This window comes from Suncus etruscus, chromosome 19 (assembly GCF_024139225.1).
Source record: "Suncus etruscus isolate mSunEtr1 chromosome 19, mSunEtr1.pri.cur, whole genome shotgun sequence".
Taxonomy (NCBI): Eukaryota; Metazoa; Chordata; class Mammalia; order Eulipotyphla; family Soricidae; genus Suncus; species Suncus etruscus.
Genome location: NC_064866.1, coordinates 44,174,977 through 44,196,188, shown reverse-complemented (window position 1 = coordinate 44,196,188; position 21,212 = coordinate 44,174,977). Strand labels below are relative to the sequence as shown.

Below are 21,212 nucleotides of genomic sequence, written 5' to 3'. Positions count from 1 at the left end.
AGTCAGAAGCACCTAAGTGAAAGACGCCTGGTGCCCACAAGCTTTCCAGACAGGATTTGGGTGGACTGGAGCCAGAGCACAGTGGAGGGTGTTTGCCTTGCACACGACCAAACAGGATTGGGTCTCCTGAACCTACCAGGAGTCAAGACTAAGCCTTGGTATAGCCCAAAAACAAAGCCAAAAAGAATCCAGGGATCAGGGTCGGAGAGATAGCACAGTGGTAGGGCATTTGCCTTACACGCAGCCAAACCAGGATGGATGGTTATTCGAATCCCGGCACCCCATATGGTCCCCAGAGCCAGCCAGGAGTGATATTTTAGCACACAACAAGGAAAAACCCCTGAGCGCCACTGGGTGTGGCCCCAAAACAAAAAGAATCTAGAGATCAGGAAATGAAGCTCACACAAATCACTGATTCCCTGAGGCAGAACCGAAGCAGACTAGGGCCTCATTCCTAAGCAGGACACCAACAGAGAGAGCCCTCAGAGTGGCCTTGGCAGCAGGCCTGCAGAAAGCCCTTTCTCACACTGCCTGAAGTCCTCAGACCTCTCACCTGGGAGAAGAGCCCATGCTGGCAACTCAGAAGCACCACAGACCCACAGGGCCTGGCTCCTTCTGCTGAGAAGCCAGAGCTCCACCTCCTCCTCCCAGCACCCCAGACCAGGGTACGGGGACAGAGTTCAGCAAGGAGCTCTGGGGTCACTCACCCTGCCTGTGAGGCCTCTGTGCTGTATCCTGGGCCCTGCAGGAGGGTGTGTGGGCACAAACAGCCTGTCCAGGTGCCACAGCAACAGCACAGCGGGAAGGGCATTTGCCTTGCACACTATCTGACTCGGGTTCAATCCCTGACATATGGGGATATAATCCCCAGCCTGCCAGGAGCGACTCCTGAGTGCAGAGGCAGGGCATTCCAGACAGGACACCCCGGATGCCCCGAAACACAGCACACAAGTGTCCTCTGCTGCCCGGAGAGGATGCAGAACCACGCCCAGAATGTCCTGCTTCTCTCTCCCAGCTCCCACCTGTTGGTCCCCTTGGCTTGGTAAAGATGTGGGTATCCCGTCCCCCAACTTATTTATCCCACCTGAATGATCAGAACCACCCATAAAAGAAATGGGCAGGAAGAGGTGTCTGTTTGGGGGAGAAGAGCGGAATAAGGAGAGTTAGAGAAGGGAGAATCGGAATCAGCAGAGAGAAACAAGGAGAATCAGCAAAAGAAAGTCAGTCAGCGAGGAATCCTGGAGAGCGAGTGAGAGAGAGACAGAGACAGAGAGACAGAGAAGGAGCGGAGAAGGAGTTGCTAGAAAAAGGCTTGATAGAAGCCACGCAAGGCAATGGATATGTAGGTTAGGACCATGAAATAAAGCTGGCTGGGCTGGCGAGGTGGCGCTAGAGGTAAGGTGCCTGCCTTGCAAGCGCTAGCCAAGGAAGGACTGCGGTTTGATCCCCCGGCGTCCCATAGGGTCCCCCCAAACCAGGAGCAATTTCTGAGCACTTAGCCAGGAGTAACCCCTGAGCATCAAAGGGGTGTGGCCCGAAAATCCAAAATAAATAAATAAATAAAGCAAGCTGGCTGACTCCTGGAACGTCACCTGGGAATCTCTCCGCCCTCATCTTGCAGCCTTAGGGGCTGCATGCAGGAGTTGAGTGGGCCTAGCCAAGAACGGCCTCACCATGCCCACACCCACTCCCCACTCTAGGACTTTATTTTGTTTTTTGGGGTCCCACCCGGCAGCGGTCAGGGGTTCCTCCTGGCTCTCCGCTCAGAAATCGCTCCTGGCAGGCTCGGGGTGGGGGGACCCTAGGGGATGCCACATGGGATTCGAACCCCCGTCCAGGATCCTGCATGCAAGGCAAATGCCCTGCCTCCGTGCGACCCCTCCGGCCCCAACTCTAGGACTTCGTCACTGACATGAAAACAGCAGCCGGATGCCCCGAAGGGCGACCCGGAGCAGCAGAGTGGCCGCCTGCAACCTCCCCAGGGTCCCAGGCCCGTGTGCAGGTGCCTCGTGCTGGCCTGTCACCTGGGGCCAAAGACCTGCTGCTTCGGGAAAGCTTTGTGGGTGCGAGTCAGCTCGCAGGAGCCTCCTGGGGGGCGATCGAAGTGGGGGACGGGGCGGGCCGGGAGGGAGGGAGGCGAGGCGCTCACCGGTCGCAACATCTTCCCCCTGGGTCCACTCCGCTGGGCCAGGCCTGACCTTCTACCCAGCAGCCCGCGCGCAGGTGCGACCTTCCACCCAGCAGCCCCTGCGAGCGGGACCGCAGAGCGCACGCGCGCCGAACCCAGCGCCTAGGCGCGTGCGCATACAGCCTGGGGCGTGGCTAGAGAGTAGCGGAGAGCAGGGCGAGCATGCGCGTGGGCGAGTGGCTCGAAGTGAGCCTGCGCGGGGGCTCGGGGGCGTGGTCATTAGCACGAAGGCGGGGCTGTAGGCGGGGTGAGCATGCGCCTGGGCTCGGGGCGGAGCTATACTAATAGTGAGCGTGGCTTCAAGTCGGAAGCGAAGCGGCAGGGAGCGGAGGCGGGGCAAGCCTGCTCCTGGGCTCGAAGGGCTGGGCGGGGCTAAGCTATGGAGGGCGGGGCTATTGGGAGAGGGGTGGGGCCAGCCGGCCCTCTGCAGGCGCGCTGTGCGGCGGCGACCCCTGGCGGTTGGCAGCGGCATCGTCGCTCTCTGGGATGTGCCATCTGCTGCTCCCTGGGCGCGCGGGCACTGCCAGCTGAGCCCTGCCAGGCTGCAAGCTCGCTCTCTCCCTGCAGCCCAGGTCCCACGCACCCTCCTAGCCAAGACCTTCACCTGACCATTTGCAGTTATTTCAGCCTCTGCAGTTACTGCCAGTGTGCTCCCTCCTCTCCTCCCTATGCCCTCCTGGTTCCTTCTGCTCTCTGTGCTCCCTCCTCCTCACAGGCACTTCCTCCTGCTCCTTCTCTTTTGGGGATTCTCCTGTCTCTGCACTGAGGGTCACTCCTGGCAGTCCTTGGGGGATGACATGGGATGCCGAGGTTGAACCTGGGTTAGCTAGGTGCAAGGCAAGCGCCCTCCCTACTCACTATACTATCTGTCCGGGCCCATCCTTCCTGCTCCTTCTTTAGTCCCTCATCGCCCTTCTTCCCATGTCCTCCTGCTCTTCCTCATGTCCCTCCCTCTCTCTACGTATCGTTGTCCTCACCACCAGAAATGACCCTAGAGCCACTAGTCAGTCTTTTCCCTGAGCACTGTTTCTGGGTATGACAGAAGAGAAAATAATATCAGGAAAGTAAGAAGTATTACAGTATTTGGGGCTGGAGCGATGGTGGAAGCGGTAAAGCCTTGCCCGTACTAGCCTAAGACGGACCTCTGTTTGATCCCCGGCGTCCTATATGGTCCCCCAAGCCAGGAGTGATTTCTGAGCGCATAGCCAGGGATAACTGGGTATGACCCAAAAAGCAATAATAACAATAACAATAATAATAATAATAATAAGAATAAGAATAAGAAGAAGAAAGTAAGAAGTATTACAGTATTTTCAGAGTTTTCCTGTGTGGGTGCCTCTGAGGCTATCGTGAGTTTGGGATCCACCTGCTCTTTGCAAATACGGCTAAGGCCAAGTCACTGTGGTATGACACTGTTCAGTGTCGTTGGGGCTGGAAAGAGTACAGTTGACAGGCTGGATTGGGTGCTTGCCTTGTACTTGACTGACCCAGTTTCACCCTGGAACCACATATGGTTCCCAGAGCCCAACAAAGTAATCCCTGTGTACAGAGCTATCAGTGAGCCCTAACGACCATCAGGTGTGGCCTCCAAACAAAGTAGAAGGCCGAGCAATAGTACAGCGGTAGGGCGTTTGCCTCACAGTCAGCCAGACCGGGCTTAATCTCCGGTATCCCATTTCATCCCCCAAGCCTGCCAGGAGTAATTTCTGAGCACAAAGACAGGAATAATAACTCCTGGCGTGGCCTCAAAACAAACAAACAAACAAGCTAAACTGCTTTCCCGTCCTTTGGCTTTGCTGGCTCTCAGCTTGCCTTGTGCTGCTTTGAGGTGACTCTGAATACAAGGCCAGCCTTGCACTGTGCAGCCAATAAGAGGGTCTCTCGGTGAGCAAGCCACCATATCCATGGTGCCTGGGGGACCATGTCAGAGTGTCTGGGGGCTGTGGGGGTCCTGAACTGGCCACCTGCCTGATGGACATAGCCATAGCAGAGTGATGGCTCCGGGGTGGGCACCCTGTCTGCTGATCCCTAGCAGGAGGCTCAGAGAGCTGTAACCAGGAAGCCTCTTTTTGTTTTCGGTCACATCCTGCAGTGCTCAAGATATACTCCTGGCTCTGCACTCAGGGATCACTCCTGGTAGGCTCAGGAACTGTATGGGATGCTGGGAATGGAAGATGAATGGGTTGTGTGCAAGGCAAGTGCATTATTTGTTGTGCTGTATCTCTGGCCCAAGGAAGCCTTTTCGTTTTGTTTTGTTTTTGTTTGCTTGTTTTTGCCACACCTGGTGCACTCAGGGGTTACTCCTGGCTTTGTGCTCAGAAGTCACTCCTGGCAGGCTCGGGGACCATATGGGATGCTGGGAATCGAACCCAGGTCCATCCCAGGTCCGCTGCATGCAAGGCAAATGCCCTACTGCTGTGATATCGCTAGAGCCCAAGTAAGCCTCTTTGTAACTGGCAGAAGGATGAGTATCTCCTAGCTGTTCCCGTTTACCAAGGTTTACCAAGGTTTACAATGTGGGGTGTCACTCTGCAGTTCCCCCAACACCCAGAGCTACTGCAGGGGGCCGGGCAGGACCTTCGGGTCTGTTGGGTACTGCTGTAGAGTCACAACCAGGCCCTGTTGCTGTCTCATGCTCTCCCCCACAGGGACTGTGCCTGTGCCAGCATCATGCTGTCCTAGACAATACTGGGCTTTGGGGCCCCTTGAGTGCCCTGCATGTCCAGCAGAGGCCAAACTGGCCTCAGCGCTGGCATAGGTACGGTTGTTGTGAGCTGCAAGGAATGCCCAACGCCAGACAGTCTGGCCCTTTCTCACCCGTTCCAGAGTCACATTTCCTGCCAGCTTCAAAGGCCAGTACTTCCTTCCTGCGGGACCCCTTTCCACTGGTGTCCAGCAGGGCCCAAGACCACACCCAGGTCAGCCTTTGATCAGCTCTGGGTTGGGGTGGCAGAAGAGAAGGCTGAGGGCCCTGCTCCCCAGTTTTGTCCCCCTGCCAACATACACGACCCAAGGCAGCTGTCACACACCTGCAGAATCAGGCAGTTAGGTTAGGTGGCAGGAATCCTAGCACGCAGTGTACCCCACATACATACTCGGGAGCTGGTCCAGGCTGATGTTACTCCAGAGGTTCAGTGGTCAAAGGCCACCCATGCCTGGGGGTGTGGAGGGGACATCAGAGACAAGGCCCTTCAAAGATCAAGGACAGCAGGGCTCTGAGGCTAGCCAGGGGCATCCTGAGGTGGACAATGGGGGGAAAGGGCGGTGGGCAGGGCCACTCTGCCAGCGCTCAGAAGTGTTCTGCAGGAAGGGGCTTTCCAGGCTGGGGTGACCTGTGTCATCCAGGGCCCCTGCAACCTGCAGGAGACAGGCTGCCACCTAGTACTGGCCCTGATCCTCCCATCCACATGCGAATAGGGTTCCCTGCTTCTGAGGTTGTTCCTTGCTCATGCCAAGCCCCTGCCCAGGGTGTGCTCACAGCCACAGCCACAGCCATGCTGCTGAATAAAGGGGTTGATCAGGGCTTTGCTCCAAGGAGGGGCAGAGAGGGGCTGAGACAATGCCCCACATTTGCTCTCTCAAACCCTTGTCCACTCAAGGAGCAGCAGATACCCGCAGATCTGGGAAAAGGGCAGGGTACAGATGCGGGAGCCTCAGTGGATCTTGTGCAATCACAACAGTGTCATGTGGGACCCTGGCCCCCAAGGGCAAGAGGCAATGTGGGAAGCTGCGGGTGCCAGGCTCCATGGATGAAGCCCCTACTCGACAAGAACAGGTGCTTCTGAATATGGAATAAAAAAACGCTTTATTGTGTGAATCTCTGCGAGAAAGGGGGTCACAGTGCTTGGGCAAGGTGAGCCTGGGAAGGCACTTGGTGGTATGGCCGGGCTGAACCTGGGCACTCAGAGGCCCGGCCAGGCTTAGCCTAGGTACTGGAGTGTTGGCTAGGTTGACCCCAGTCAGTGCTCACACAGGTTGACACAATCCTGCCCACTGCGGAACACCTGGTAGACGCTGGTGGGAAGGAACATGGCCATAGCACCCAGCAGGGAGCCCACCTGGATGGCCACGCCAGCTGCCAGCAGTGCTGACCGGCCGCCCCCATGCAGCAGGGAACTGGTTGCTACCTTCACGTAGGAGAAAGTGCCCAAACACAGCACCCATGACAGCACCTGTGAGGACCACAGCACAGCTGAGTGGGGGACCCTGCATGGGACAAGTCCCCACTTCCTGCGTCCCTGTGACTTACCACGAGGACCACCCCCGCTGTGGTGCCCATCAAAGGTGGGCAGGGACTCAGGACCGCCAGTGCCATCAAGTAGATGCCAAACAGCAATCCTAGCAGGGAGATGCCCCCTAGCCCAGCCAGGGACCTGTGGAGTGGAGGGGTCTGAGAGGGCTGCACCATGTCAGCCACGGCCCCACCCAAGCCCCGGGCCCCCATGCCCATCCCCATGAGCACCTGCACAGCAGGCCCATGGCCAGGAAGCAGGCGAGCGGGTTGGCAGCGCTGCCCAGCACCACGGCCAGGTGGTAGGCGAAGCGGCCGTAGGGCAGGCAGGAGAAGCTCTGCACGGCAGGCAGGACGCCGTTGGTGAGCGCGTTGCTGCCGGCCAGTAGTCCGAGCAGGCACACAGTGCGACCTCTGCACAGCAGCCCGTGACTCTCGGCTTCTGGACTCGGGTCCGGAGTGGCTGCTGGGCTGGGCAGCTCCTGCAGTGGGGAGGCCTCCTCCTCCTGCACCTCGGGGTTGCGCACCTGGAGGCCAGACCCCGGGTCTGAGGCCGGGGCAGGCTTTAGGGCCGGCAGCAGCAAGAGGAGCCCCTGGAAGGCGGCTGCTGAGAGGACCAACAGGGCACTGAGCACCCAGAAGAAGGTGCTGGCCGGAAACCGCTCTGGAAAGTGATGAGGCGGCCCCAGGGTGCTGCTGTTAGTGGGTGCGTCCGGGCACTCGAGGCGTCCCACACCCTGCACTAGGGCCAGCACGCAGGGCAGCAGGGCGCTGAGGCCTTGGCCTAGGAAGAAGGAGCGCAGGAAGGAGGGCGGCAGGCGGCCCAGGAAGGGCAGGAAGGTGACGTTGGACGCGCAGCTGGCCAGAGCCAGCAGCAAGGCCAGTGCCAGGAAAGCCACCGAGTGCGACTGCCCGGCCACCGGGGACAAGCGGTGCCACAGCGGGGCCAGCAAGGCCGTGCCCACCACGCTCAGGGCCTGCACCACGCGGATGGGTGCCTGCTCGCTCTTGCTGGGGGCCAGCCGCCGCCACAGGGTGACCAGCAGCAGCCCCAGGTTGCCCAGCGCCACCAGCACGGACAGGTAAGCAGGAAGACTCCAACCTGCAGTGGGGGGAGTGACACGGGCGTCAGGGGCATCAGGGGCGTCAGGGGGGCTAGGGGTGGAGGACGAGGGTCTGGGGGTGCCTGCCCGCTCCCACTCACCCTCGGGCAGGTCCTTCACCACCACCGGCAGCTCCACCCACAGCCCGTTGACGGAGAGCCAGGAGCCCATGCCGAAGAGCGCCACGAGCGCGTGGGCCAGCACCAGGGGGGGCCTCGGGGGTGCTGCCATCCAGCCAGGACCAAGTCAGGCCGCCGAGTGCCCGCTCCTGTCTGTGTCCAGGCGTGTGCTGCGCCAAGGCGGGGCGGCGGGAGGCGTGGCACGGGCCCCCGGCCGCTCCCGCGGGCGCCCCTGTGTCCGAGCCGGCCTCGCAGCGCGCGGGCCGCGCGGTGCAGAGCCGGCGGGGCCGCGCGTGGCGACACCCAGCTCCGCTCCCCGGAGGCCCCGCGGGCCCGCTCGCCCCCGGGGCTGGGCGGAAGACTGTGCCCGGAAACGGGGCCCCGCGGCCCGCCTCTTCCGCAGCCGATGCCGCCCGGTTGCTCGGTGACCAGCACCATGGCTCCGGGGCCGGCTCGGCGCGCTCGGCGCAGGCCCCGCGCCCCGCGCCCTTCGCAGGCGCGCTCGGCGGAGGACTGGTGGTGGGACCGGCTGGCGCCCAGCGGCTCCGGGTTCCAGCTGCTGCAAGCGGACAGCGTGCTGCTGGTGCTGCCCGGCTCGGAGGGAGGCCGCGGCCGCGCCCGCCGCCCGCGCGTCCGAGGGGCGCGCGCCGGGCCCAGACCCAAACTCCGAGCCCGCGCGGGGCCCGCGCCTGCTGCTTCTATCTCTGCCCCGGACCCGGACCCGGACCCGGGCTGGGCCGATCTCCTGCCCTTGGAGATCCTGGTGCGGATTTTCCAGCTGCTGGTGTCGGCAGAAGGCCCCGTGCCCTTCCTCGCCAGGTACCGTCCTTTCCCCAGGAGCGCCTTTCCTCAGGTCCTGCGGGGCGCGCCCAGGGCGGGAGGTCTGGTCCGCTTTGGCCTCCCCGCTCCTCGGAGCCGAACCCGCCAGGACCGAACCCTCAGCACCGCTTGTCCTCGCAGAGCCGCGTGCGTGTGTCGCCGCTGGCGCGAAGCCGCCTCCCAGCCCGCGCTCTGGCACACCGTCACCCTGGCGCCCCCGCTGTCCGGCCGGCCGGGCAAAGGGGGGGCCAAGGCGGAGAAGAAGCTCCTGGGCTCCCTGGAGTGGCTCATGCCCCACCGGTGAGGATCTCCTTCTCCCCCCTGTGCGATCTGTGTCTCCCCGCGCTGGGACCCCAGGTGCGCCCTAGAGCGCACTGGCACCCCCGTCCATCTCCATCTGTGTGCGCGCAGGTTCACCCTGCTCCAGAGGCTGACACTCCTCCACTGGAAGACGCACTTGCGGCCCGTGTTGCAGGTGAGGCCCCCAGGGTGGGACACACTCAGGCTTAGGCCTCAAGGGGAGTTGGAGCTCACCCCGACACCCTGTCCCGACAGCTGACCACAGAGTTCTGCCCGCGGCTCGGTTCCCTCAAGCTCTCCGACTGCCATGGTATCACTCCCGATGCCTTGCTTCTGCTGGCCAGAGCCTGTCCCCAGCTTCACAGCCTGGATGTACAACACTCCACCGTGAGCCCCACTCCGCCGTCCACCCCGTCATCTGGGGCACCCCCTACTCCCTTCCAGAAGACAGGACTGAGTTGACTGGCCGCTGTACTGCATCCTCGTCCCCAGGTGGAGTCCACAGCCCTGGTGAGCTTCCTGGAAGAAACAGGACCCCGGATGCGCCGGCTGGGGCTGACCTACAGCTCCCAGACGGCCACTGTGCTGGGTGCGCTCCTGGTAGGTCAGAGGGCTGGTGCCCAGGTTCCAACCTGCCTGCCTGCCGGCCAAAGATGCTGACCTTGGCCCCCCACTCCTAGGGAGGCTGCTGTCCACAGCTGCAGGTCCTGGAGCTGAGTTCTGGCATCCCCCCCAGCAGCATTCCACTCCAGCTGCCAGTCGAAGCCCTGCAGAAAGGCTGCCCTGGGCTGCAGGTACTTGCAGATGCTCTCTTTCCTCCCTGCTGCCCCGCCGCCCTACCTGCAGCCTAGCTTTGTCCCTAGGTGCTGCGGCTGCTGAACCTGGCCTGGCTGCCCAAGCCCTTGGTGAGAGCAGTCGCGCCGGGCCCTGGCTTCCCTGCCCTGGAAGAGCTCTGCCTAGCGAGCTCCACCTGCAGCTCCGTCAGCGATGAGGTCCTGGGCCGCCTGCTTCATGGCTCCCTGGGCCTACGCCTGCTGGATCTCCGTGGCTGCGCCCGCATCACTCCCGCCGGCCTGCACCGCCTCCCCTGTCTGGGTCCGTGCTGTATGGGGAAGCCAGGCAGGCAGGGTGTGGGTGCCCAGCCCCGACTCACAGTCTCTCTCGACTCCAGACCTGGAGCAGCTCCACCTGGGCCTATACGGTATGTCTGACCGGCTGACGCTGGCCAAAGAAGGCAGCCCCTTGCTGACCCATAAGTGGTGCCACAGCCTGCGGGAGCTGGATGTGAGTGGCCAGGGCTTCAGCGAGAAGGACTTGGAACAGGCCTTCGCCGCCTTCTCAGACCCCACCAGCGTGGGCCCCCAGCCGGCCTTGTGTTACCTCAACCTCAGAGGCACCCGCGTCAACCCCAGCACAGTCAGGTCAGCATCTCTACTCAGCCCTGTTGGGACCCTTCCCAGGGTTACTGGGGAGCCCGTGGCCGCATTGCTCATGTCTTGCCCTGGGCCCACAGCTCTGTGATCAGGAGCTGCCGGGACCTGCGTTACCTCAACCTGGAGTCGTGCCGCTGCCTGCCCCGGGGCCTGAAGCGGGTGTATCAGGCCCCTGAAGCCGTACAGTGGTGCCTGGAGCAGCTGCTCACCAGTCCCCAGGTCCCCAGCTAGGTGCTGCCCACCCTGTTACCCTGACATTTGGAATGCCGGAGCATTTTTGTTACAATAAATCCTATTTTAGCATCGGTGCTTCTCTGGAGCCAGGCCTGGTGTCCCTGAGGCAAGGTGGCTGGGGCAGACTCCAGGAGTTAGTCCTTGGCTGTGCTTTGTACTCTCTGAGGGTGTATGAAGGATACATGTGTGGGAGCATTCAAACTGCTATGGATGCCTGCAGTGTGGTTTGGGGAACTGTTCTGCGTGTGGGTTGGGTGGGGAGGCACATATGTAAGGCGGGTGTGATGGATTTGGGTACATATGGTATGGATACATGTGCGAGGGGAGTCAAGTGTGCGACGCGGCTTACGTATGTTGTGGGTATATGTATATGAGGCACATTGTACTGTGTGCATAGGTGTGGGGGCTGTATGGTATATTATGGGGTGGAATGTATTTTGTCATGTATTGTGGGCTATTTAGAGCGAAGTGTGTATGGGTTGTGTGTGGTGTGTGTCTGTCGAATTACTTTTATTTTTTTGTGGTTTTTGGGTCACACCCGGCAGTGCTCAGGGGTTACTCCTGGCTCCAGGCTCAGAAATCGCTCCTGGCAGGCACGGGGGACCATATGGGACTCCGGGATTCAAACCGATGACCTCCTGCATGAAAGGCAAATGCCTTACCTCCGTGCTATCTCTCTGGCCCCTGTCAAATTACATTTTAATTCTGTAGTCCTGGATAGGGAGTGAGGCCTTTCCCCCTCCAGCCAGGAGCCTGCAACTTCTTTAACCTGGCCGGTGGGTCTGTGAGTTCAGGGTAGTGGCAAGGAAATGATCCCCAGCAGTCAGATTTCCGGAGACATGAAGCTTTATTTCTAGTAGGCCTTGGCCAACACGTAAGCTGCCCTTGAACTTAAACTAAACCTGTTTCTTTTTTTTTTTTTTTTTTGTGGTGTGTGTGTGTGTGTGTGTGTGTGTGTGTGTGTGTGTGTGTGTGTGTGTGGTTTTTGGGTCACACCCGGCAGTGCTCAGGGGTTATTCCTGGCTCCAGGCTCAGAAATTGCTCCTGGCAGGCACGGGGGACCATATGGGGCGCTGGGATTCGAACCAATGACCTCTTGCATGAAAGGCAAATGCCTTACCTCCATGCTATCTCTCCGGCCCCTTTTTTTTTTGTTTTTTTTTTGGGGGGGCCACACCCGTTTGATGCTCAGGGGTTACTCCTGGCTAAGCGGCTAAGCACTCAGAAATCGCCCCTGGCTTGGGGGGACCAAATGGGACGCTGGGGGATCAAACCTCGGTCCTTCCTTGGCTAGCGCTTGCAAGGCAGACACCTTACCTGTAGCGCCACCTCACCAGTCCCTAAACCTGTTTCTTATCCCTCCATGCTGCCAACTCCCTCCAGCCTCTTCTTGCTTCTCCCTGCTGACTCCCTTTACACCCCTGAGGCAACCCTTTTGTTACCTTGTGTAGACCCCTCGCAGAAGTGGGCTGGTCTGACCAACGGGTGATAGATATTAGTATTTTGCCCTGGGAGGGGGTGACGTGTGTAGCGAATTGTGAGGATTGATTGAGGTAAGGCTCTGGTATGCGATGTGTCTCTATGGGATGGGATGTGTGGAGCTTGAGGCTCTGATGTGTGTTGTGTGTCCTGTTTGGCGTAGGAGTGGATGAGGCTGCGATGCGTGCGTGGTATGGGATGAGGCTGTTCTGTGGGTGTGGGTGTGGGGGTGTCCTGCGGGGGGAAGGCCGGGCTGTGAAGGGGCACATTGGCCCTGTTGGGGTGGGTGTCGGGTCTCTCCCTTCCCTTTTCTCCAAATCATGGGAGCCTAGGAGGGACGGGACGACTAGACAGAGGCAGGGGTCATGCAGTGGATGGTTGGTTACTGGTTGGTTAGGCGGAGAAGGCAGTTGGGGAGGGAGGGTCCTTCTAGAACCCGCTGGCCTGCCCAGAGCTTCTAGAACCCTGCACAGAGCCTCCTGCCAGTGGCCTTCCGCATCCCTGCTGAATCGCAGCCCTGGACGCCTGGGAGGTGAGCCGGGCGAAGGAGGGGAGTGTTGGGGTGTGGTGCGGGGGCTCGAGAGCCTGGCCGATGCTGACAGGGTCGGGGGCTCTCATGCGACGTCCAGAGACGGGCGCAGCGGCGCCGGCGGCGCCAGACGCAGCCGAAGGGCCTGAGCCGGTTCCTGGCCTGCGACGGCCGCCCCTTCCAGCTCTGGGCGCTCGGCCTCTTCTGCACCGAGCGCCACCTGGCCCGGCGGCTCAGCCGCAACAACTACTACCCATTCACGCAAGTGGAGCCCAACGGTGCGGCAGGGAGGGCCGGGCTGGGGGGCAACGCCGCTCCCTGGGCCCGTTGGGTCCCTCGGTTGGGCCTGGAGGGGACCGAGGGAGGATGGGGTGGCGGGGCCTGCAGGCGTTGGGCCTGCCCTAGAACCTCAGCCTGGCCGGGCCCCAGAGCCAGAGCTGCAGCCGGGCTGCTCCCGCCGTGGCCTTGGCCTTGCACAGGGCCAAAGGCTCGCTCACATGCTGCACCGCCTCCAGTCTTCATGCTCGAGTACTACCACGACACACTCTGGAAGGGGATGCTGCTCTTCGCCGTGAGCCTCTTCTTCGTCAGCTTCAACAGCCAGGTGCGAGCCGGAAGGGCCCTGGCAGTGGCCTCCCTCCCTCCCGGCCCACCTCCGGCCGCCCAAGCCCAGTTCAGCGTCTGTCCGTCCATCCGCCCGTTGCCCACAGGTGCAGAATCAGGAGACCTGGGGCTTCCCCGCCTACGGCATGGTCGTGGGCCTGTGGCTCGTGATGTCCTCACTGCCTCGCCGCCGCCTGCAGCTGAACCACAGGCACGGCTTCTACCACTTCTCCATCCAAGGCCACACTGTGTGTCAGGGGCCCATGCACCTCATCTACGTCCGCCTGGCGCTCAACTCAGACGGTGACACTGCCCGGGACAGGGAACGTCGCTTGATGGCTGCAGTTCCCCTGCGGCCTCCTTGTGCCCTGCCCAGTTCTCTGGAGTCCCAACCCCAAATTCCCCAAGGTGCCCCAGTCTGTGGAGCCTCGCCCCCAACCCCGTGGTCCCACGGGGCCACCCAGATCTATGGACCCATCCCTGATCCTTGGAGCCCAACTCCCAGTCACATGAGCAGCACCCCTAGCCCTTGGGTCCCTGCCCCCAGCCATAGCACCCCAACCCCAGCCAGTCCCATGAACCTGCCCCCCCACACACACACCACAGCGCTCTGCCCAGCCTCTAAGTGTATTTGCACCCTCACCCCACCCTGGCAGCTCACGGAAGATACTTCTATCAGCTGGTTCTGTGTGGTTACAAGCTCGAACCGCTAGTGCTGGTGCAGCTATCAGAGCGCTATGAGGTGGGTCTGGAGCACCACCCTCCTTCCAGAAGTGAGGGTCCATTTCTCACTCAGGCCCAGCTTCTTTTTTTTTTTTTTTTTTTTGGGTTTTTGGGCCACACCCTGTGACGCTCAGGGGTTACTCCTGGCTATGCGCTCAGAAGTTGCTCCTGGCTTCTTGGGGGACCATATGGGATGCCGGGGGATCGAACCGCAGTCCGTCCTAGGCTAGCGCAGGCAAGGCAGGCACCTTACCTCCAGCGCCACCGCCCGGCCCCAGGCCCAGCTTCTTGTGAGGAGTGAAGGGAAAGGAGGCTCGGGGTGCCCACCGGCAAGGGAGGAGGCGTGGGACATTTCCACGCACCACATCCCGCAGCAAATGGAGTACTTGGGCCGCTATATCGCCCAGAAGCTCAACATCAACTATTTTGACTGCCTGGCCTTGTCCTACCGGCACGTGGTCCGGCACTGGCCACACTGGACCAAGGACAGCCCTGGCCAACTTCAGCGCAGGATCGGCATTTACGGCAGCTCCCTGTCTGAAATGGGCGTGTGAGGCCCTGGGTGGCCTGGTGCTCCCCTCCCAGCCCTCTCCCACATCTTCCTTTTCGGCCATAAAACTTCTTGGCTACAGCTGGTAGTTTTCTTCCAGGGGAGAGGGGTCCACCCAGTCAGTCCTTCAGGTCGTCTCAGAAAAAAAGGACCTGGAGTGTGCTGGGAGAAGTCACAGAAGGGCAAGCGGCTGACTCAATTGCAATTCACAAGTGCTACTTGGTGGCTTGAGGGAAAACACAAGGGATAGGACAGCATGCCTTGCATGGATGATCAGGGTTCGAGGCCCAGGACCCTATCTGGTTCCCTGAACATTCCAGGATTCCTCAGTGCCAGGAGTAACCCTTGGGTACCTCCAGGTAGGCTAGTATTGGATACAGGTGGTCAATTGACAATTTTTATTTTGTTTTTTGGGTCCTACCCAGCAGTGCTCAGGGGTTACTCCTGGCTCTACGCTCATAAATTGCGCCTGGCAGGCCCAGGAGCATCCTATATGGGATGCTGGGATTCAAACCATCGTCCTTCTGCATGCAAGGCAAACACCCTTCCTCCATGCTATCTCTCCGGCCCCTGAATTGCCAATTTTTTTTTATGGTTTTTGGGTCACACTCGGCAGTGCTCAAGGGTTATTCCTGGCTCCAGGCTCAGAAATTGCTCCTGGCAGGCACGGGGGACCATATGGGGCACTGGGATTCAAACTGATGACCTCCTGCTTGAAAAGCAAACGCCTTACCTCCATGCTATTTCTCCAGCCCCGTGAATTGCCAATTTTTATTTATTTTTATTTTTTACGTTTTTGGGTTTTGGGCCACACCCGTTTGACGCTCAAGGGTTACTCCTGGCTATGCGCTCAGAAATCACCCCTGGCTTGGGGGGACCATATGGGACACCAGGGGATCAAACTGCAGTCCATCCACTTGCAAGGCAGACACCTAACCTGTAGCGCCATCTTCCCGGCCCCAGAATTGCCAATTTTTAAACCTTTAGCTTTGGGCCCGTGTTTTTACAGGAAAACTAGCTTTATCTTCTGAAATGAGAGCTGTTTCAAAATTCTTATCCTTTTTATCCTTTAATGCCCAGCCTATTCACATGCTTATCAGGACAATATTTACACAGATGGAAACTCCAGTAAGGTTGATGGTTATATCCAGGAAGGAAAAGGCAGGAATATCATTGAATACTTTCCCTGGTACTTTGGTCCACAGTCAACTTATAGACAAAGGTCTACACCACACAGAACCAGTATTTCTACAAAAGGGTGGGATTATCCAGTTGATCATCAACATCATCCATCTAAAAGAGGAGAGAGGATTCTCCAAAGGATTCTCACCTCAGATGAAGAGGCCCTGGTTCGAGCACCATTGTTGGTGTGTTGTGCGTTCCACAATACCCAGAGAGGGAGAGGAATTCCCATGCCACCTGTCCGGGTAGGACAAGAGACGCAGTTCCAGCAGCAATTCTGACAGCAGGAAATAATCCACACACAGTTGGGAAGGAGTAGTAGGCCAGAAACTCACACCGAAAGCTGATGGCCCACAAGCCAGTCGCTCCACCATGTTGAAACAGGAGCCTAGATGGCAGCTCCTCCTCCAGGTCTCCAAAGCAGCCTTTATTGGAAAAACAAAGCCCACTCCTAAGGGGGGGGGGGAAAAAGCCAGATGAGGAGGCAATGGGAAACATCTTTGTTTGGTTTTGGGGTTTTTCTTTAGGTCACACCTGGCAACGCTCAGGGGTTACTCCTGGCTCTACATTCAGAAATCTCCTGGCAGGCTCGGGACCAAATGGGATGCCAGGATTTGAACCACCATCCTTCCGCATGCAGGGCAAACACCTTACCTCCATGCTATCTCTTCGGACCCCAATGGGAAACATTTTTAACAAGAAAACCAAAGGAGCCGAAGAGATAGCACAGTGGTAGGGCGTTTGCCTTAGATGCAGAAGGACAGTGGTTCAAAACCCAGCATCCCATATGGTCCCCTGAGCCTGCAGGAGCGATTTCTGAGTGTAGAGCCAGGAGTAACCCCTGTGCACTGCTGGGTGTGACCCCCCCAAAAAACAAAACAAAACAAGAAAACCAAAGGAACCAATTGAGAGACATCTAATTAGAAGGCAATATAAGGACCAATCCAAAGGCCTCTACCAACACCTCCAGATGTCATCCCCCCAACAAAACAAACAAGTAAATTGAAGTGCTAGCCAGGAAACCCAGGAACCCAAAACTGATTGGCCCAGCCTGGCTCAGAAGCCCTTTCCTTGTCCAATCTGGAAAGGGAAGAGCAATACTCAGTCCTGGGAAGTCCTAGATCTTCCCAGGGGCTGCTTAGGGACTTTGAGGGAGGGGATTTAGGGGGCACAGAGACCTGAGCTAGGGGCCGGGCGGTGGCGCTGGAGGTAAGGTGCCTGCCTTGCCTGCGCTAAACCTAGGACGGACCGCGGTTCGATCCCCCGGCGTCCCATATGGTCCCCCAAGCCAGGAGCGACTTCTGAGCGCATAGCCAGAAGTAACCCCTGAGCGTCACCGGGTGTGGCCCAAAAAAAAAAAAAAACAGAGACCTGAGCTAGCTGTCGTGCAAGGGCCTGAGCTCACTTCCATATCCCTGCACTTGTCCAGTAGCACATGTCAGCCCCAAGACATCCTGCGTGCTGTAGCTGCATGCCCTTGCCCACCTAACTTTCCAGGACAACTTTTCCTAGGGGTCATGTATGTGGTGGCCAGTTCTTCACCAATCATCTCTGATGAGTCTGCCTGCAAGCCCAGCCCCAGAACCCAATCCCAAAGGACATTGTGGGGCCAGGGAGCAGGTCGAGGGCTGGTGCATGCTCAGAGACCTGAGTCCAGTCTTGCCGGCTGTCCCCTTAGCCCGGCATGGCCCCAGCAGCTCTGTGTTTCTGGGCCTGGGCACTTGATGCCAGGTATGGTCCCTGGACAGCTCCTTGGGAGGCCCCCAAAATAGGAAGTGTGTGACAGTGCTGAGGGAAGCTGGTCTGGGGACACAGTTTATAGGGCAAGCACGGGGAGTGGGGGGAGTCAGGTTCAGCACCAGGGGCATTACCAGGCACTCAGGAAATAAATAGAAAGCAAGGGCAGGGCCAGAGAGAGACACAGAACAGCAAAAAGGATGTTTGCCTTGCATGTAGCTGACCCAGGATGGACCCGGGTTTGATTTCCGGCATCCCATATGGTCCCCCGAGCCTGCCAGGAACGATTTCTGAGCATAGAGCCAAGAGTAACCCCTGAGCGCTTCCGGGTGTGACCAAAAAACCAAAAAAAAAAAAAGGGGGGGGGCGGAGAGATAGCACAGCGGCGTTTGCCTTGCAAGCAGCCGATCCAGGACCAAAGGTGGCTGGTTCGAATCCCGGTGTCCCATATGGTCCCCTGTGCCTGCCAGGAGCTATTTCTGAGCAGACAGTCAGGAGTAACCCCTGAGCAATGCTGGGTGTGACCCAAAAACCAAAAAAAAAAAAAAAAAAAAAAAAAAGAAACAGAGGAGCTGGGGAGATAACACAGTGGTAGGCCATTTGCCTTGCATGTAGCCGACCCAGGAAAGGCCCGGGTTGAGGGTTGCGGGTGGGATGGTGTGGCAGTAATCGGAATGGAGAGGAAGTAGAGCAGGGAGGGCAAGGTCCAAAAACTCAAGAGAGGGGCCCGGAGAGATAGCCCAGCAGCGTTTGCCTTGCAAGCAGCCGATCCAGGACCAAGGGTGGTTGGTTCGAATCCTGGTGTCCCATATGGTCCCCCGTGCCTGCCAGGAGCTATTTCTGAGTAGACATCTAGGAGTAATCCCTGAGCAATGCAGGGTGTGGCCCAACAACCAAAAACAACAAAAAACAAACAAACAAACAAAAAAGGCAAAGGCAACCTGGAGGGCAGGAGCCATTCTGAAGCCAGTGAAGTAAACTTCCTTCCATCCAATTTTTTTGTTTAGTCTTGTTTTTTGGGTCACATCCAGCGGTACTTCTGGGTTACTCCTGACTCTGTGCTCAGGAGCCACTCTTGACAGATTCGAAGAATGGGATGCCTGGGATCAAATTGTGATTGATAGGGGCCAGTAAGGTGGCGCTAGAGGTAAGGTGTCTGCCTTGCAAGCGCTAGCGTAGGATGGACCGCGGTTCAATCCCCCGGCGTCCCATATGGTCCCCCCAAGCCAGGGGCGATTTCTGAGCACATAGCCAGGAGTAACCCCTGAGCATCAAACGGGTGTGGCCCAAAACCAAAAAAAAAAAAAAAGTGATTGATCAACTACAAGGCAAGCACTTTCCCCACTGTGCTACCACTCCAGCATTTTTCCTTCCTTTCCTTCTTTTCCTTTTCCTCTTTTCTTCTTCCATCCTTTTGTTTTGTTTTGTTTTGTTTTATTTGTTTTTGGGTCACACCCAGCCACGCTCAAGGGTTACTCCTGGCTCTATGCTCAGAAATCACTCCTGCAGGCTCAGGGGACCATGTGGGATGCCGGGATTCAAACCACCGACCTTTTGCATGAAAGGCCAATGCCTTACCTCCATGCTATCTCTCCGGCCCCCCTTCCATCCATTTTCTTTCCTTCCTCCCTCCTCTCTCTTTTGGTTTTTGGGCCTCACCCTGTGACACACAGGGGTTACTCCAGGCTTTGTGCTCAGAAATCACTCCTGGCTTAGGGGACCATGTGGGACACCAGGAGATCAAATCATGGTCCATAATAGGTCAGCCAAGTACAGGCAAATGCCCTGCACTGCACCACACTTCGGCCCCATCCTTCCTTTCTCTCTCTGTGTGCTATGTCCGTGCCCATGTGTACCTGTGAACTAGTGTGCACATATGGCCTTGCATGTGTATGCATGTCAATTAGTGAATATGTATTTATACATGTAAGCTAGTGTGCATATGTTTATGCATATGAGCTATAATGTATGTGTGATGCATGAGCTAGACAACGTGTGTGTGTGTGTGAACTGGTGTCCATATATGATGTGTGGGCTTGTGAGCACGCGTAGACACACCTGTGCATGGTCTGGTGCCTTCAGAGCCCTGGGTCACTGCAAAAGTGCTGTCAAGCCACAGCTTCAGAGGAAGAAGAAATGGCCCCAGGACTACACTGGCTGCACACCCCTCTCCGAGTCCTCAGGAAGCAGACACAGAAAGGCCCTGTGCTGGCAGAGGCAGGACCCCCAAGAGGAAACTTGGGGGTGAATCTCAGCTGGCAGGGAGGGGCTTGAAGCCCATGTCCAGACCCTAAAAAGGGTTGGGGTTTAGGAGCTGAAGCGATAGCACAATGGGGAGGGAACTTGCCTTGCACAGAACTGACCTGGGTTTGATCCCTGGGTAGATGGTCCCCTGAGCCTGCCAGGAGTGATTCCTGAGCAGAGTCACTCCTGAGCATTGCCGGGAGTGTCACGACCTCCCCCACCAAAGAAAGAAAGGGTTGGGCTTTGAGCCACCGCTGGCCTATTAAGCGCAGTTGAAAGTGCTAGGGGGACAAAGTGACAGCACAGTGGTAGGGCATTTGCCATGCATGTTGCCAACCTGGGACAAACCCAGGTTTGAACCCCGGTGTTGTGTATGTAAATATTTTGGGGGATTACTATGTTGCTCACCCTAATCTGATTAGGTGATTGTGCCCTACCCTAGGGTGTGACCTGGCATTCTGCCCCCACCCTAGGGTAGGACCTGATTCTGCTTCCACCATTGGTTGGTATCTGATCCCACCATTGGATGGGACCTGACTCTGGACTATAAGAGCAAGGGTCTGTGGAAGGCGAGAGCTTTTTGCTGGCTGGAACTGAAGCTGAGTCTTTGGACTTCAGTTTTGTCCATCCGAATAAAGCAAATATTTAGCAAATATTTCCACGAGCCTGACTGTCTGCGAGCTGTTTACCCGCCGTTTCACCTCAGAACCGTGGGCTAGACAGGGTGGCAGACACGTGCTCCGAGCTGGAAGAAAAGGGCCTCATTCTCCATCCCTCCATCAGTCAACCTCTTCAGGGGCTGTCCTGCTACACCCCGGCATCTCATCCGGAGCCTGCCAGGAGTGATTTCTGAGCGCAGAGCCAGGAATAACCCTGAGTGCCACCAGGTGTGCCCCCCCAAAAAAAAATTGGCTAAAGGAGTCCCCTATGGCATCCAGGAAAGCAAGACACTTGCCTGTCATTGTCACGTGTGGTGGCAGAGAGGAGGCCTGGGAGGGTGGGGGCACAAGGACCAGGAACAAAGTCCCCCAAGTAGGGGCCATAGGGGCCAAGGGGGAGCTTGCAGCAGGAGCTGCAAGGAAGGAGGTGATCCCACTATGCTGACAGGAACCCATGGCTCCATGCTCATGTTTTGGACAGGGGAAGGCTGAAGGTGGACACGCAGCAGCACCTCTCCCCCTGCAGCCAGCAGCTGGGAAGAGACGCTCTTTCCCCTGCCCCCATGTGAGTGGTCCCAAGCCTGATGGGTCGGAGAGGGGGGGTTCTGCAGATCTCAAAGTCGTGCCCTGGACCTGCTTCTCCGGCAAGGAGAAGCCCCCAAGTTCCAGCTCTCGGTGAAAGAGACCAGAGAGGTTCTCAAAGATCGAGAATGAGGGGGTGGGGAGGGGAGTGAGCAATAGCACAGTGAGGAGGGAGTTTGTTTTGCAAGCGACCAACCAGCCTTTGATCCCCGGCATCGCATCCTCAGAGCCTGTCTGCCAGGAGTGATGCCTGAGTGAGAGCCTGAGCCCTGCTGATGTGGCCCAGAAACTAAAATAAAAAATAAATTAAAAAGAAAAGAAAAGAAAAGAAAAAGTGAAAAAGCCTGAGAATCCACAACTGTGGCAGGACCTGGGGAAGAAGCAAAGCTTGCACTGGTGTATGTGTGTGTGAGAGAGAGGAGAGAGGAGAGAGAGAGAGAGAGAGAGAGAGAGAGAGAGAGAGAGAGAGAGAGAGAGAGAGAGTGAGGGAGAGATAG

General features: G+C 58.1%; 3 protein-coding genes across 3 annotated transcripts; 2 read left to right on the top strand and 1 right to left on the bottom strand.

Moving 5' to 3' along the window:
• Positions 1-5,964: 5,964 nt before the first annotated feature.
• SLC52A2 (solute carrier family 52 member 2) lies at positions 5,965-7,767 on the bottom strand. Its single transcript, XM_049765875.1, has 4 exons — positions 7,624-7,767; positions 6,651-7,521; positions 6,438-6,561; positions 5,965-6,360 (listed from the first exon to the last, which is right to left on the bottom strand). The coding sequence occupies exons 1-4, from the start codon at positions 7,751-7,753 to the stop codon at positions 6,148-6,150; spliced, it is 1,338 nt and encodes a 445-aa protein (XP_049621832.1). The 5' UTR covers positions 7,754-7,767; the 3' UTR covers positions 5,965-6,147.
• A 310-nt stretch (positions 7,768-8,077) lies between these two features.
• Positions 8,078-10,496, top strand: FBXL6 (F-box and leucine rich repeat protein 6). Its single transcript, XM_049765876.1, has 9 exons — positions 8,078-8,460; positions 8,602-8,760; positions 8,872-8,935; positions 9,016-9,147; positions 9,253-9,360; positions 9,441-9,554; positions 9,624-9,855; positions 9,932-10,181; positions 10,274-10,496. Exons 1-9 carry the CDS (start codon positions 8,078-8,080, stop codon positions 10,422-10,424), a joined length of 1,593 nt encoding a protein of 530 aa, XP_049621833.1. The 3' UTR covers positions 10,425-10,496.
• Positions 10,497-12,086: 1,590 nt separating this feature from the next.
• Positions 12,087-20,847, top strand: TMEM249 (transmembrane protein 249). Its single transcript, XM_049765645.1, has 9 exons — positions 12,087-12,090; positions 12,422-12,438; positions 12,536-12,713; positions 12,951-13,045; positions 13,146-13,341; positions 13,695-13,780; positions 14,136-14,311; positions 20,615-20,698; positions 20,745-20,847. The coding sequence occupies exons 1-9, from the start codon at positions 12,087-12,089 to the stop codon at positions 20,845-20,847; spliced, it is 939 nt and encodes a 312-aa protein (XP_049621602.1).
• The last annotated feature ends 365 nt before the right edge of the window (positions 20,848-21,212 follow it).

Coding starts and splice junctions, on each gene's coding strand:
- SLC52A2 (XM_049765875.1), bottom strand. CDS start 7,753: ATGGCAGCACCCCCGAGGCCCCCCCTGGTGCTGGCCCACGCGCTCGTG. Junction 6,562..6,650: donor GCCATGGGCCTGCTGTGCAG/GTGCTCATGGGG, acceptor TCCACTCCACAG/GTCCCTGGCTGGGCTAGGGG. Junction 6,361..6,437: donor CAGCGGGGGTGGTCCTCGTG/GTAAGTCACAGG, acceptor TGGTCCTCACAG/GTGCTGTCATGGGTGCTGTG.
- FBXL6 (XM_049765876.1), top strand. CDS start 8,078: ATGGCTCCGGGGCCGGCTCGGCGCGCTCGGCGCAGGCCCCGCGCCCCG. Junction 9,148..9,252: donor TGGATGTACAACACTCCACC/GTGAGCCCCACT, acceptor CCTCGTCCCCAG/GTGGAGTCCACAGCCCTGGT. Junction 9,856..9,931: donor GCACCGCCTCCCCTGTCTGG/GTCCGTGCTGTA, acceptor TCTCGACTCCAG/ACCTGGAGCAGCTCCACCTG.
- TMEM249 (XM_049765645.1), top strand. Junction 14,312..20,614: donor TCCCTGTCTGAAATGGGCGT/GTGAGGCCCTGG, acceptor TGTTTTGGACAG/GGGAAGGCTGAAGGTGGACA. Junction 20,699..20,744: donor GCTCTTTCCCCTGCCCCCAT/GTGAGTGGTCCC, acceptor GGGGTTCTGCAG/ATCTCAAAGTCGTGCCCTGG.